General features: G+C 43.7%; 1 protein-coding gene across 4 annotated transcripts in view; it reads right to left on the bottom strand.

Annotated features, from left to right (window-relative positions):
- The window catches only part of LOC123768513 (urea transporter 1), an 81,238-nt gene that overhangs the window by 24,636 nt on the left and 39,145 nt on the right, over positions 1-17,457 (bottom strand). For 3 of the 4 annotated variants that reach the window (XM_045759151.2, XM_069336198.1, XM_069336199.1), the window contains exons 2-3: positions 7,220-8,039; positions 3,959-4,084 (exon numbers count right to left, since the gene is read on the bottom strand). In XM_045759151.2, the coding sequence (XP_045615107.1) occupies positions 3,959-4,084; positions 7,220-7,243 (150 nt within the window). In that variant the 5' untranslated portion in view covers positions 7,244-8,039. The remainder of the gene's footprint in view (positions 1-3,958; positions 4,085-7,219; positions 8,040-17,457) is intronic. The other variant, XM_069336200.1, reaches the window with a different exon arrangement.

Below are 17,457 nucleotides of genomic sequence, written 5' to 3'. Positions count from 1 at the left end.
CAAAGTTGGTGCCTATGTTATTATTTAATAATCAACCCCCAGCTCAGTCTTTAAATGCTCTTTGAGAAACAATAATAGTCTTACGTCTGGCAGGGAAGATACAAACAATTGCTATTCTAGATGCCCAACTGTACTACCAGGAAGTTTAATAGCTCAATTTTGACCTCTGGTTTCCACTGGAGAACCCAGGGTCGTAACACTCACTTATCCGAATTAAATGGGAAGAACTCTTTGCCGGATAAGCCAGACAAGCGGATAAGCAGAATTTTTACCGGGGAGTTCCAAATGTTAACATATTCGCATTTGTGTACCACGACCAACATATTTTAAATTTCCACACAAAAATTTTAAAATATACCTTTACAGATCTGTAATTTAAAGGAGAATCTTCAGTTTACCTTGTAGTAGTTCGTTTTAGATGTACACTGACAATTTTCCTCTTCGCAGCATTGTGCCTAATATAATGGGTCAAAGGGGGGTAGAAATAGCCTAAGCTACTCTATCCCTTTGAGATGTATTTATTGCTTATCTCAATAAACATACTTGAACTTGAACTTGATGGGTCAATCCACCTATCATAAGTAGGAGCAGCCTCGTCTGGGCCTAGCTTTAAACCTTGCAATCCACCCATCACTTTCCTGGAAAATCTGTGTTCCAAGGGTGGTTGCAAACCTGCTTGCAGCATTTCTTATTTTTGAACCGCAAATTGTTCTAAAAGATTATCAATAATAATCGTACATATATGTATAAGAAAAATAGTTTTATAAAGTTTTTTAAACTTATAGTAACACAGTTCAGTATTTTTCAAAACTTTTTCTTATACATATGTAAGATTATTAACTGATCTCTACAACGTTCAGAGAAATTTACTGCTGTCTATAACAGTCTATTTACAGTCTCCGTGGTGTAGTGGTAAGACACTCGCCTGGCGTTCCGCGAGCGCTAAGTCATGGGTTCATATCCTGGCCGGGGAGGATTTACTGGGCGCAATTCCTTAACTGTAGCCTCTGTTTAACGCAACAGTAAAATGTGTACTTGGATGAAAAAACGATTCTTCGCGGCAGGGGATCGTATTCCAGGGACCATAGGATTAAGGACTTGCCCGAAACGCTACGCGTACTAGTGGCTGTACAAGAATGTAACAACTCTTGTATGTAATTTCTCAAGCTGTTCCGTTTTTCAACATTAATGGGGGAACTATTATATTTTTAGATGGCTGGCTAAATAAAGTAATCCCAGAGAATAATAAATAAAATAATCCCAGAGTAAAATAAAGTAAGAGTAATCCCAGTCCATAAAAGAGTTGATCTCACTGAAGTTAAACATTTTAGATCAAGATCAATCCAGCAGATTTTATCTAAAATATTTGAAGAGCTAATCTACATGCAGCTCTGCTCCTCCTAACCTTTATCTTAATTCAAACTTCAACACTACGGAGTCAAGTACTAGAGGTCACTCCCTCCAATACTTACAATGTTACCACCTTATCTTGAGGTTACCTTGAGGTGCTTCCGGGGCTTAGCGTCCCCGCGGCCCGGTCGTCGACCAGGCCTCCTGGTTGCTGGACTGATCAACCAGGCTGTTGACAGATCAACCTCAGTGACAGGTTGTCTCTGAATGACGCTACTTATATCACTACACATCATATTCATAACTGTAGCCATTTTTTTTTGCTACATACAACCATCATTAACTGTTTTAACCCCACACAACCATCACCGCTACCCCTCAAGGTGAAAAAGATTCATCATGAACCGGGACAATTACGGTGTATGTATGGAAGCATGATATCTCGGTTACCAAGAGGCAACAGTTTACATGTATATTGCGACGGGTCGGTGGCTGAGGATGGCAGGGCAGGGTGTGGTGTCCTAATAAGGGATTATACGGAGTTTGGGACTGTGGACAGGATAATTGAACTCCGGCTTAGTAATTATATATCATCCACACAAGCTGAACTGCAGGCCATTCTGGCGTGTTTGGAGGAAGTACGTCATGACGACAAAAATGTTTTTGTATTTGTCGATAGCCGAGGAGCACTGGAGTCCTTAAACAGTCGAAACCCAGTCTTCATGTCTATAGTTGAGGACTGTAAGAGAAGAATAACTGAGATACAGCTGAAAGGTCATAGTGTGAAATTCATGTGGATTCCATCTCATGTTGGAATAGTGCTCAACGAGGTGGCGGGTGACTTGGCCAAACGTGCCACATCAAGTTGACGTTGAATGTGAATTCACAATGAGACAAATAAGAAGCAAAATCAGAAATATTCAGGCACAGACAGGAGTGGAGAGGAGAGATATAATGTATGAGAGAAGTCAAACCATGCAACACTACATGCGAGTCAAAACACCCATTTCACTTATGGTAAAGGGAGAAATGCTTGGAGTGACTGTGTGTACATGCGGCTCAGGCTTGGGTACAAATATTACTGGGAATATGGGATAGATGTTCATGATAATGACACGAGGTGTAAACTATGTGGTATGTTAAGGTCTCACACCCTGGCCCATTATGTTCTTGATTGTCCGTTGATTAATGTATATAGAAACACTAAGATAAGGACTGTTCCTGAACAAATAGCCTGGATGTGTCACAACGGAAAGGTTGATGATATTCTTGAGAGATATAAGAATTTTGCACCAAGACTGTAATCTTTTGTTGAATTGTCTGCATGTCTCTTGCAAATTGTCTATACAGTATACCTAGGTCATAAAAGTATTTGTGTGTACGTCTGATGCCATACTACTTGTGAAGGAGGAAATGTGTATGTATATCTCTCAGAATGTCCGGCAATATGTTTATTGTTTGTGGTGTGTATATATGTATGTATTAACACGATGTACTGAACGGGATGAGAATAGCTTGAGCTACCTCATCCCTTTGTGAGTATTTTACATCAATAAACTTATTTCAATTTAAATTTAAATTTAAATTTAAATTTCAATCACCGCTAACATTTTCACTGCGCACTTCCTACGTAGTCTCCCCGGCTTGGTGCCTTTTGATAATTACATACTCCATCAACGTTAACGTCTTTACTGCAGACTGTCCTCATCGCTAGTCATCTTCACTACACATGTTTTAGATTTAGCTACCCAGAACAAAAAGTTCCAAATAGTACGGGCTATGGTACACCCGTGGTGGACTTACCTGGCACAGGAACAGGGCAAGTAGCACGGGCTATGGTACCCCCGTGGTGGACTTACCTGGCACAGGAGCGGGGCAAGTAGCACGGGCTATGGTACCCCCGTGGTGGACTTACCTGGCACAGGAGCGGGGCAAGTAGCACGGGCTATGGTACCCCCGTGGTGGACTTACCTGGCACAGGAGCGGGGCAAGTAGCACGGGCTATGGTACCCCCGTGGTGGACTTACCTGGCACAGGAGCGGGGCAAGTAGCACGGGCTATGGTACCCCCGTGGTGGACTTACCTGGCACAGGAGCGGGGCAAGTAGCACGGGCTATGGTACACCCGTGGTGGACTTACCTGGCACAGGAGCGGGGCAAGTAGCACGGGCTATGGTACCCCCGTGGTGGACTTACCTGGCACAGGAGCGGGGCAAGTAGCACGGGCTATGGTACCCCCGTGGTGGACTTACCTGGCACAGGAGTGGGGCTGTAACTTCACTACATAATTTTCACCACAGCAAACATCTTGAGACCCTACCCTGACGCGAGGCAGCTCGGGCCCCGTGTAGCGATCTATCAACCCCCCACCACTACCCCCTCCAGCCCCACACATTCCTCAACTAATAATCATTTGCAGGCGATGAGTCACAATAACGTGCCTGAAGTATGATGACCAGACCACACACTAAAAAGTGAAGGGACGACGACGTTTCGGTCCGTCCTGGACCATTCTCAAGTCGATTGTGGCTTAGTAATCATTTAGATAAAACAATAATTGATGTTTGAAACCGAAAACGGAATGCAAAATCAGTGGCAAGAATACTCACAATACCGATGGCGCGTAGAATTGAGTTGGCAGCTTTAAGGAGGCACCAAGGAGATCCCCAGGGCTTCTCCAGCAGGAACTGTGTAATGGTGCTCATGTCACCAATCCATCCTAACCATACCGGCGGCTATTGAAAGAAATATTATACTCAGACATATTGCATTATGGGAATGAAAATGTTCATTAGTGTGACATAGAAAAAGGAATCGATATTTTTAGTACAGTATGTTAGTATAGTCGTCGGGTTCACTCTCGACTCATTGGTAATTCCGGGTTCGATTCCCGGTCCGGGACATATATGGTTGGGCGCGTTTCTTATCAGCTAATGCACCTGTTCACCTAGCAGAAGACGGATACCCAGGGAGCAACCCGTTCTCGCAAATTCGTAAAGTCAATATTGACTTATTAAATAAGTGCATAGGTGATATACTAAACATAATAGATACCCTTAAAAAGATTCATAGAAAACACCGACCTTACCTAACCTTGTTAGTATCTTAAGATAAGCATCTTATTGCTTCGTAATTACAATTATTACTTAACCTATACCTATAATAGGTTAAGTAACAACTGTAATTACGAAGCTATAAGATGCTTATCTTAACATACTAACAAGGTTAGGTAAGGTCGGTGTTTTCTATGAAGCTTTTTAAGAGTATCTATTATGTTTAGTATGTCACCTATGCACTTATTTAATAAGTCAATATTGACTTTACCAACGAGTTAGTCAGCTTCTTGTGGGGTTGCAGCCTGAGGAGGGTCAGTAATTCGACCTCGGGGGATACCTCGATATAAACCTAATATGTATACGTTATATACACTGGCTTCCTGTCCCAGTGATTAGTTATTTAATGTCTTTTTACTACGTTTATAAATGTATATTTGTCTTCATTTAACAACGTCAAGTATAATGCCAGAGTTCTCCAGAATCTTATAATTTATATTACGCTCCTGTTTGTATATTTATTTGCATATATTTATTCAAATCTCTATTGATTTATATTATAAATAACAGAGAGCCACGAGGCGCTGCTTGCGACTGCTCCCCAAGCACACTTATTCAACATATTTGCAGTCACAACTGCAGTCTCCGTGGTGTAGTGGTAAGACACTCGCCTGGCGTTCCGCGAGCGCTATGTCATGGGTTCGTATCCTGGCCGGTGAGGATTTACTGGGCGCAATTCCTTAACTGTAGCCTCTGTTTAACGCAACAGTAAAATGTGTACTTGGATGAAAAAACGATTCTTCGCGGCAGGGGATCGTATTCCAGGGACCATAGGATTAAGGACTTGCCCGAAACGCTACGCGTACTAGTGGCTGTACAAGAATGTAATGTAATGTAATTTATGCTTGTTCAATATTTTCTATCTTAACGTCGAACCCTTACTTTGATCAATGTATATCTTTTCACAATTTGTACTTCCATTCGCTGCTAATAATAAATTTCAATTGAACAAGAATAAATTTGTAAAATCTAAAGTCAAAGGAATTAAACTTTCAAGCTGAAACAACTTAAATTTTTCCACATTACCTCCAACTATATTTCCAAACCAGTGTTAACCTGTTTTTCTAAATCTAAACTGTCCAAATTTGAATTGGATTTTTATATTCTATCGTGGGTTGAAAATGTAAACTTATTTATACTCTACTTGTTAAACCTTTTTAACTGAAACCTTCAGTCATGATGTAAACCAAGACTCAAACCTTGGTTTAGAGAAAAAGGAAAACAAATTATGGGATGAAAGCTTTCATTTTAGCAGTGACAGTGAACTGCTCTGTATACAAGGATATCTTACGCCACGCTATTAATGAAGTTTAAGATCTTTAAAATTGGTCTGATTACCAGAGTGAAATATTCAAAGGCAAACACGGAGTGAATGCTTGAAGTGACAGTGGTTGTGTGAGATCACTAAGTGAGATCACTTTTTTTTTTTATGAGATATATACAAGAGTTGTTACATTCTTGTACAGCCACTAGTACGCGTAGCGTTTCGGGCAGGTCCCTGGAATACGATCCCCGCCGCGAAGAATCGTTTTTTCATCCAAGTACACATTTTACTGTTGCGTTAAACAGAGGCTAGGTTAAGGAATAATCTAGGTTAAGGAATTGCGCCCAGTAAATCCTCCCCGGCCAGGATACGAACCCATGACAAAGCGCTCGTGGAACGCCAGGCGAGTGTCTTACCACTACACCACGGAGACTGGTGGAAAGTTTAATGACTTTGAACACGTGATCGGATATAATAATAATAAATAATAAATGAGAAAACCAACTAGAGTTCTTAGGTGACTAACCTTCAATCAACACATTGTCAGCCATAATCTTCACCATTGTACCATCCTAACATTGTAGAAATCATAAAACCTGGGATTCTACTGAATCTTCAGGAAGTCTACACTTTCCATAATTTGTAATGCTAAGGTTAACATTGTCTATCTGATGGTCTATCTGAATACAGTCTCCGTGGTGTAGTGGTAAGACACTCGCCTGGCGTTCCGCGAGCGCTATGTCATGGGTTCGTATCCTGGCCGGGGAGGATTTACTGGGCGCAATTCCTTAACTGTAGCCTCTGTTTAACGCAACAGTAAAATGTGTACTTTGTGTAATGTGAAAAAATGTGTACGGATGAAAAAACGATTCTTCGCGGCAGGGGGTCGTATTCCAGGGACCATAGGATTAAGGACTTGCCCGAAACGCTACGCGTACTAGTGGCTGTACAAGAATGTAACAACTCTTGTATATATCTATAGATGGTGAAGTTGGTTTGATGATTTACTTCCAAATACAATGTAGGTCTTATGTTTAATGCGAGTTTGTTGGTTGACATCCATGAGTGGACTTTTAAATTCGTTATTTACAATATTATTTAGTGTGTGGGTTGGGGTCTGAATAGATGAAAGGTAGTAGCGTCAAGAAATTGTGTACGTTCAAGAATCCTAGACACATTTGGCAAATCATTGATGTATAAGAAGTAGGAGAGGTCCTAAGATGCAGCCCAGTGGAACTCCTACGTAGAGTTAATGGAAGAGTGGGGGAAGGTTATGTCATTGATGGCTGCTACTGGTGTCTGTCCCTAAGATATGATCTAATTTAATTCAGAGCAAGGCCTTGGATTCCATAGCGATAAAGATTAAGTAAGAGGTAATTATGGTTTACAGTATCAAAAGCCTCTCAGATCAATGAAAGTAATTAACGATTCCAGATTTAAAGTCAATGTCCGTACATACATACACGAAGTCAACCAAACGTTACATCACTAACCTTTTCCTTGCGACGATTATTCATGTTTAATTAATGGCTATATTTATCCTCCTTTGTGAAGATCGTTCGGAACTCTTGCAGAACTCTTCACTTTCCTTCCTTCCTCAGTTATTACAATGTCACACTTTTTCCCGTCAAGAACCCGTATGCGGCCTTAAGTTTGTTGGCGCCGTTACTGTTGTATAACTACTGTTGATTAGTAGCCCCTGATACTGTTGTTGTTACTTCCTTCCTGCCCGGTGTGGTCGTTGTTTACTTGGGGGCTGGTTGATGCCGTGCCCAGTCTTACCAACCTTCTCACTTGGGGGCTGGCTGATGCCGTCCCCAGTCTTACCAACCTTCTCACTTGGGGGCTGGCTGATGCCGTGCCCAGTCTTATCAACCTTCTCACTTGGGGGCTGGCTGATGCTGTGCCCAGTCTTACCAACCTTCTCACTTGGGGGCTGGCTGATGCCGTCCCCAGTCTTACCAACCTTCTCACTTGGGGGCTGGCTGATGCTGTGCCCAGTCTTACCAACCTTCTCACTTGGGGGCTGGCTGATGCCGTCCCCAGTCTTACCAACCTTCTCACTTGGGGGCTGGCTGATGCTGTCCCCAGTCTTACCAACCTTCTCACTTAGGGGCTGGCTGATGCCGTGCCCAGTCTTACCAACCTTCTCACTTGGGGGCTGGCTGATGCCGTGCCCAGTCTTACCAACCTTCTCACTTTCTTGATTTAGTTTCACGCCTTGGTATATATTGTGATAGTGTGTCTTTGCCTCTTGATGTAGTGATGATGCCGCAGCTGAGTATTATTACAGTTACCCAAGTTTAGCTGTTCCTGTTTAGAAAATATATTAAATTGAATTGTTTTGGCGTAATATTTAAACAAGCGATTTTAGCAAAATATTAACATTAAAGATTTGTTTACGTGAAATTTATATATTTGCTTATTATACAATGCATTTATATTAGATTTGTGAGAAGTTTTAGATAATGTTAGGCAAGTAATTATCAAAAGGCACCAAGCCGAGAAGGCTATGTAGCGCCATGGAATGTGCTGAATAATCAGAGGCCGCTAAATATCATTAAGGATGCCAATGAGAAATGCAAAAGGCGAACGATATCAAAGTATCCTATTTATTGCTGTATCTATTGCTACCCAATCTCCCAACCTTTATGTTCCCAATCTGAACATCTTTACCATTGTGATCATTGCTGTCTTCTTATATGTGCTGCCAATCTGCTGTATGGTGTCTATTAATCTTGTTTATCTGTATCTATTGCTACCCAGTCTCCCAATCTTTATGCACCCAATCAGAGCATCTTTACCATTGGGATCATTGCTGTCTTATATGTGCTGTCAATCTGCTGTATGGTGTCTATTAATCTTGTTTAAATTACCAATCAAGCTGTCAATGTAATCAATCAGAGCTTTAATATAAATATGTGCTTTAATATACTTACTAAGCTTTCTCATCTCATTTTTCTCTTGCAATGTATTTGTTATCATTTATCAATTCTGATAGAAATTACCTACTTAAATTTATCTGTTAGATTAAGGACCTGTCCGAAACACTGCGCGTACTAGTGGCTTTACAAGATTATAAATACTGTACTATTCAATGTATTCTCACAAACCCAATGTACCTTCTTGTATATATATAAAGAAATAAATAAATTTACCAAAAAATTCTATCTAGGAACAAGTAGGGACATTCGGGAAGCAAGACACGTGCGTCCTTGAGTCGGGATATTCAGGAAGGATATGCACGACCGTAAGAGGGACAATGCAGTTTGGACAATAAGGAGCAGGGCGCCGCCCCATTAAGTGCCTGCGAGTTGAATGTGTATGGCCAATACGCAACCTTGCCAGAGCCGTTTCTCACCGCCGATTACGGTGGTACGAGGAGTCCATGGGGACACTACTCTTAAGAGCACGCTGTTTGTTACCAGTAACAAGACCAACAACCCTGTCAACGGGCAAGGATGCAACCCGTTCTCGCAAATTCGTAAAGTCAATATTGACTTATTAACTACGTGCTTAGGTGATATACTAAACATAATAGATACCACTAAAAAGATTCATAGAAAACACCGACCTTACCTAACCTTGTTAGTATGTTAAGATAAGCATCTTATTGCTTCGTAATTACAATTATTACCTAGCCTATAATAGGTATAGGTTAAGTAATAATTGTAATTACGAAGCAATAAGATGCTTATCTTAAGATACTAACAAGGTTAGGTAAGGTCGGTGTTTTCTATGAATCTTTTTAAGGGTATCTATTATGTTTAGTATATCACCTATGCACGTAGTTAATAAGTCAATATTGACTTTACGAATTTGCGAGAACGGGTTGATGGTAGTAAACCAAGTTGCTAAAAATGCACCTGAGAGCAATACCTGCTCTTCCTCCAGGCGGGGGTAAACAGCTCCCTACTAACACAGTCATTAACTGCTGGCTACAGTTACCATGATCGTTAGATGAAGATTAAGCCACCCAAGAGGCGGCACGGGCATGAATAACCCGTAATACAGTTACCATAGTGTGTGCGGGAACCTTCTGGGTGCTTCTTTATTATTATTATTATTATTATTATTATTATTATTATTATTATGCACCCCATACCCATCCCGTGGGCGGTGGTGGAATGGGTTACAGGGGCACATAATGGGTTCAGGAAGTGAACCCCATAGTTCGTTTAGCTAAGCGAACACCTGCTAAGCAAGTGACAAACTTTTCAAGCTAGTTACATAATTGTTAATGTTACATATACATGTACATATATATACAATCATTTACACAAATACATACACATATCAATAATCTTTTTATATATCACAAGTGATTCAACAAGAGGCTCACAAGTCACTATATAAGGCATCTATGGTGAGTCACACAGTTACTAGTCTTGCTCCACACCCACCCAACTGGGCGGCAGCTTTACAGTCATGTGCTCCACACCCACCCAACTGGGCGGCAGCTTTACAGTCATGTGCTCCACACCCACCCAACTGGGCGGCAGCTTTACAGTCATGTGCTCCACACCCACCCAACTGGGCGGCAGCTTTACAGTCATGTGCTCCACACCCACCCAACTGGGCGGCAGCTTTACAGTCATGTGCTGCACACCCACCCAACTGGGCGGCAGCTTTACAGTCATGTGCTCCACACCCACCCAACTGGGCGGCAGCTTTACAGTCATGTGCTCCACACCCACCCAACTGGACGGCAGCGTTACAGTCATGTGCTCCACACCCACCCAACTGGGCGGCAGCTTTACAGTCATGTGCTCCACACCCACCCAACTGGGCGGCAGCTTTTGTCATGTGCTCCACACCCACCCAACTGGGCGGCAGCTTTACAGTCATGTGCTCCACACCCACCCAACTGGACGGCAGCGTTACAGTCATGTGCTCCACACCCACCCAACTGGGCGGCAGCTTTACAGTCATGTGCTCCACACCCACCCAACTGGGCGGCAGCTTTACAGTCATGTGCTCCACACCCACCCAACTGGGCGGCAGCTTTACAGTCATGTGCTCCACACCCACCCAACTGGGCGGCAGCTTTACAGTCATGTGCTCCACACCCACCCAACTGGGCGGCAGCTTTACAGTCATGTGCTCCACACCCACCCAACTGGGCGGCAGCTTTACAGTCATGTGCTCCACACCCACCCAACTGGGCGGCAGCTTTACAGTCATGTGCTCCACACCCACCCAACTGGGCGGCAGCTTTACAGTCATGTGCTCCACACCCACCCAACTGGGCGGCAGCTTTACAGTCATGTGCTCCACACCCACCCAACTGGGCGGCAGCTTTACAGTCATGTGCTCCACACCCACCCAACTGGGCGGCAGCTTTACAGTCATGTGCTCCACACCCACCCAACTGGGCGGCAGCTTTACAGTCATGTGCTCCACACCCACCCAACTGGGCGGCAGCTTTACAGTCATGTGCTCCACACCCACCCAACTGGGCGGCAGCTTTACAGTCATGTGCTCCACACCCACCCAACTGGGCGGCAGCTTTACAGTCATGTGCTCCACACCCACCCAACTGGGCGGCAGCTTTACAGTCATGTGCTCCACACCCACCCAACTGGGCGGCAGCTTTACAGTCATGTGCTCCACACCCACCCAACTGGGCGGCAGCTTTACAGTCATGTGCTCCACACCCACCCAACTGGGCGGCAGCTTTACAGTCATGTGCTCCACACCCACCCAACTGGGCGGCAGCTTTACAGTCATATGCCCCACACCCACCCAACTGGGCGGCAGCTTTACAGTCATATGCCCCACACCCACCCAACTGGGCGGCAGCTTTACAGTCATATGCAGGCTGCACCTACAGTAAGCAAATTTTGGATACCTCGTTAGGGTTTCTGGCAGCACATCATTATGAAAGAAGTACTCACACATTTCTTTATGTGTAAGTACTGTATTTATTTATATTCAAAAAGGTACATTAGGTTTGTGAGAGTACATATTACTGGTGTTGACCAGACCACACACTAGAAATTGAAGGGACGACGACGTTTCGGTCCGTCCTGGACCATTCTCAAGTCGATTGAGAATGGTCCAGGACGGACCGAAACGTCGTCGTCCCTTCAATTTCTATAGTGTGTGGTCTGGTCAACATACTTCAGCCACGTTATTGTGACTCATCGCCTGCATATTACTGGTGTCTTTACATTCTTGTAAAGTCACTAACAGCATAGCGTGTATAAGCACAGCCTTGTTCAAGAAACGTTTGCTCGTGCTTTCATATATTTATAAATAAAGGTGGGTTGTAGATTGGGTGAATATTAGTACAGTCGGATTCGTTCTCGAATCACAATCGGGAATTAGGTGTTCGAATCTCGAGTGGAACAGAAATGGCTGGGCGCGTTTCTTATCGCCTAATTCGTCTATTCACCTAGAAGTAAAGAGGTACCCAAGAGTTAGTCACCTTGTTATGGGGTTGCATCCTGGGGAGAGTCAGTAATTTAACCTTAGGGAGAACATGGATATTAACCTTGTCTTACCCGAGACGCTGTGCGTATTAGTGGCTTTAGGTATTGTATGTACTAGCTCTATCTATAAATCCAACATTATGTTTGTAACTCATCGTCTATGTATGTACTTTTGCCTGATTTGGTTGTGCCGTACCATGCACAACCCGACACACCGGCTTCCGCCCGCCGTCAAACCAGCAAACTACTCATTCTCCGCCTGCCTGTTGCTGATTGGCTGGTGTCTCGCCGCACCTGCACTCACGCCACTACATGAGTCGACGTCTGGGCAGCAGCACGCCGTACTCCTCAGAATATCTCTGTGCTCCTTGGAGTTGACATCTCTCTATAGTAGACTAAGCTCTGGCTGTCGTGTACTAAGGGAGGTGGCAGCTTGAAGCCAGTATTCTCAGCACCTCACCTGATTTATATTACTATCACTTTATTGTCTTAGAGTAAATTTTTCACTGCCAGTAATTATTCATGTTGTTTTGTTTTTTTGAGATATATACAAGAGTTGTTACATTCTTGTACAGCCACTAGTACGCGTAGCGTTTCGGGCAAGTCCTTAATCCTATGGTCCCTGGAATACGATCCCCTGCCGCGAAGAATCGTTTTTTCATCCAAGTACACATTTTACTGTTGCGTTAAACAGAGGCTACAGTTAAGGAATTGCGCCAAGTAAATCCTCCCCGGCCAGGATACGAACCCATGACATAGCGCTCGCGGAACGCCAGGCGAGTGTCTTACCACTACACCACGGAGACTGTTGACTTGTTTTGAATTTTACGAGATTGTCTTTATTCATATCTTGTTTTCTAGAGTAATTAAAATTTCATTGTTTATACTTTGTGTTTAGTGTGTCTTCCCATTACCTTACCACAGACGAAAGGGCAAACTTCTCTTTTTTTTTTTTTGTGACGAGGCCCTGCCCCCAGCTTTTGAAACAGCCGAACACCAACGCTTTACCGTCACAGTATATATACATGTTAGGCTTATAACGATGCCCCCCAAAGTGGAATTACTTACCCCCCCCCCCCCCCCAGAATGCAACAGAAATGGTTTGGTGCATTTTTTCCCGACAGAACCTCTAACTTGGAATTCTCTATTGTGATTTGATTGATTGTTGCCGCCGAAGGCGGCTAGTTTATTGTGCACCCCATACTCATCCTGTGAGCGGTAGCGCAAAAGCATTACAGAGGGCACAAAAGGTCTTTATCAGACCTCTTGTGATTCAAGAACGAACCTGACTGTACCATCCGGACCTATATATGCACTGGCTGCCTGTCCCCACTGGATGTTCTATATCTCACTGGAAACTTGTGTTATACAAAAATAATCATCTTAATATTCAAAAGTAGAGCATATACCGAGGCCCACGAGGCCCATATAGAGCATATGGGCCTCGTAGCCTGGTGGATAGCGCGCAGGATTCGTAATTCTGTGGCGCGGGTTCGATTCCCGCACGAGGCAGAAACAAATGGGCAAAGTTTCTTTCACCCTGAATGCCCCTGTTACCTAGCAGTAAATAGGTACCTGGGAGTTAGTCAGCTGTCACGGGCTGCTTCCTGGGGGTGGAGGCCTGGTCGAGGACCGGGCCGCGGGGACACTAAAGCCCCGAAATCATCTCAAGATAACCTCAAGATATAGAGTTGATGGCAGGAAGACCCGCGCACCTGCGCGTGTCAACTGCAATACAATTTCCTGTGTATTCTGCGCATCGTTACGCGCTCAAAATCATTATTAGTCTTACAAGCGCTTTCGTATTTTAATGCATATTTTTTCTAATACCAGGAAAACTACCTGGTAGGAAATTCCGTGTAATATAAATATAATTCTCGGATAAAGCATTCAAGGTGGCATGAGTCATTCCAGGATTAATATCTGCCTCAATCCAGATTTAGAGAGAGCAGGGCAGGAGCAGCGGACGCTGGGTGGGATGCCTTTACCAGTCGCCCGCGGCGCCATCTTCCTTCTCGGCCTCCCTCCCTTCCTCCCTCCCTCTTCCTGCCACCCTCCTTCCCATCACCCCCTCACACGCACACGCCAACCTATAAATGTGTCACCTGGTAATTCCATCCTGATCACACATACACACACACACATTGCAAATGGAATGCATTAGGAAGTGATGTGGTGGAGGCTGACTCCATACACAGTTTCAGGTGTAGCTATGATAGAGCCCAATAGGCTCAGGAATCTGTACACCTGTTGATTGACGGTTGAGAGGCGGGACCAAAGAGCCAGAGCTCAACCCCCGCAAACACAACTAGGTGAGTACACACACACACACACTTTTATGATTGAGCAACAGAGATTTTACAGGAAAGAGATGGTTGGGTTGACTGCATCTATCTGGACCTAAAAAAGGCTTTTGACAGAGTTCCCCATAAGAGGTTGTTCTGGAAACTGAAACATATTGGAGGGGTGACAGGTAACCTACTAACATGGGTGAAAAATTTCCTGACAGAAAAATGAGGGCCGTAATCAGAGGCAAGGTATAGGATTGGAGGAATGTCACGAGTGGAGTACCACAGGGTTCAGTTCTTACACCGGTAATGTTCATTGTCTACATAAACGATCTACCAGTGGGAATACAGAATTACATGAACATGTTTGCTAATGATGCTAAGATAATAGGGAAGATAAGAAACCTAGATGATTGTCATGCCCTTCAAGAAGACCTGGACAAAATAAGTATATGGAGCAATACTTGGCAAATGGAATTTAATGTGAATAAATGCCATGTTATGGAATGTGGAATTGGAGAAAATAGACCCCCACACATGCTATAAATTATGTGAGAAATCTTTAAAAATTCTGAGAAAGAAAGGGATCTAGGGGTGGTTCTAGATAGAAAACTGTCACCCGAGGACCACATTAAGAACATTGTGCGAGGAGCCTATGCCACGCTTTCTAACCTCAGAATTGCTTTTAAATACATGGATGGCGAAATACTAAAGAAATTGTTCACGACTTTTATTAGGCCAAAGCTGGAATATGCAGCGGTTGTATGGTGCCCATATCTTAAGAAGCATATCAACAAACTGGAAAAGGTGCAACGACATGCTACTAAGTGGGTCCCAGAACTGAAGGATAAGAGCTACGAGGAGAGGTTAGAGGCATTAAATATGCCAAAACTAGAAGATAGAAGAAAAAGAGGCGATATGATCACTACATACAAAATAGTAACAGGAATCGATAAAATTGATAGGGAAGAATTCCTGTGACCCGGAACTTCAAGAACAAGAGATCATAGATTTAAACTAACGAAACAAAGCTGCCGGAGAAATATACGAAAATTCACTTTTGTAAACAGAGTGGTAGACGGTTGGAACAAGTTAAGTGAGAAGGTGGTGGAGGCCAAAACCGTCAGTAATTTCAAAGCGTTATATGACGAAGAGGGCTGGGAAGACGGGACACCACGAGCCTAGCTCTCATCCTGTAACTACACTTAGATAATTACACACACACACACAGAAAGCAGCCCGTAGCAGCTGTCTGACTCCCAGGTACCTATTTACTGCTAGGTAATAGGTGCATCAGGGTTAAGGAAGCTCTGCCCATCTGTCTCCGCCGGGTGCGGGAATCGAACCCCGATCTAGGTCCACGAGTCTAGAGCGCTGTCCACTAAGCCACCCAGCCCCTATGTGTGTGTGTGCTCGTGGGTACAAGTGTGTTGCAATATGGTGTGTACACACCCAGGAGGCGGCGCAGTGTAGCCAGGGGCCAGATTCATCAAGCAGTTACGCAAGCACTTACGAACCTGTACATCTTTTCTCAATCTTTGGCGGCTTTGTTTACAATTATTAAGCAGTTAATGAGCTCGGAAGCACCAGGAGGCTGTTTATAACAATAACAACAGTTGATTGGCAAGTTTTCATGCTTGTAAACTGTTTAATAAATGTAACCAAAGCCGTCGAAGATTGAGGAAAGATGTACAGGTTCGTAAGTGCTTGCGTAACTGCTTCGTGAATCTGGCCCCAGGTTGGTCCCCGCCTGGTGGTGACGCGGACTGGACTGGGAACCTTCGGGAACATCCCGACTTTACCAACAGTATTCCCATTGATTGATTGATTGATAAAGATTAAGCCACCCAAAAGGTGGCACGGGCATGAATAGCCCGTAAGTGGTGGCCCTTTTGAGCCATTACCAGTATCAAGAGCTGATACTGGAGATCTGTGGAGGTGCGAATGCACCCTGCGTGACGGGAGATGTCTCCCTTGTTAATGTGTTAAGAGGAAGATTAAGCCACCCAAAAGGTGGCACGGGCATGAATAGCCCGTAAGTGGTGGCCCTTTTGAGCCATTACCAGTATCAAGAGCTGATACTGGAGATCTGTGGAGGTGCGACTGCACCCTACGTGACGGGAGATGTCTCCCGTGTGTACTGTACGATTGATTAAGATAGTATTCCCACCTCCCTCATGCCTTATATATATGTTAATAAACTACCATCACATGATCTCTCCTACAAACACCGCCAGGCTTCAGTATCCGGGAACACGTTTGGAAATTCCACACTTAACACATATAACATTCCTGTGTACCCACTGACTTCCTATATACATTATTCATATTGTGAATTAGTGACGTCATCGCGATTTTTCATTCTCCATTTCAAGCAAACTACACACAATTTTTTAATTTTTAGTTTCACCTGATCAAGGTGAACAAGGAACAAGTACAGTTTAACATATTAGAAAGAAAAGTAGTCTCCGTGGTGTAGTGGTAAGACACTCGCCTGGCGTTCCGCGAGCGCTATGTCATGGGTTCGTATCCTGGCCGGGGAGGATTTACTGGGCGCAATTCCTTAACTGTAGCCTCTGTTTAACGCAACAGTAAAATGTGTACTTGGATGTAACAACGATTCTTCGCGGCAGGGGATCGTATTCCAGGGACCATAGGATTAAGGACTTGCCCGAAACGCTACGCGTACTAGTGGCTGTACAAGAATGTAACAACTCTTGTATATATCTCAAAAAAAAAAAAACATACTACATAGTAACTTTCCAGTAATGATGCAGATTTTAGCGCTTTCGTACGTGACTCAAATATTAACAAAAATTTAATCCAGACAAATGTCATCTAAAGGTGGAAAGGTCACCGAACTTTCAATCCTTCACGTTCCCCATCTACATCCTTTTTCCAGAATTTCATCTTATCCTTCTTCCTTCCCCGTCCTTTATCAAGCCCTTTGGCCAAGAAATGCAAATCCAGACATTGATGCGATTGCATACTTAATACAAGAATCAAAGT

Source organism: Procambarus clarkii, chromosome 35, assembly GCF_040958095.1.
Source record: "Procambarus clarkii isolate CNS0578487 chromosome 35, FALCON_Pclarkii_2.0, whole genome shotgun sequence".
Classification (NCBI taxonomy): domain Eukaryota; kingdom Metazoa; phylum Arthropoda; class Malacostraca; order Decapoda; family Cambaridae; genus Procambarus; species Procambarus clarkii.
This window is presented reverse-complemented; position numbering and strand designations above follow the sequence as displayed.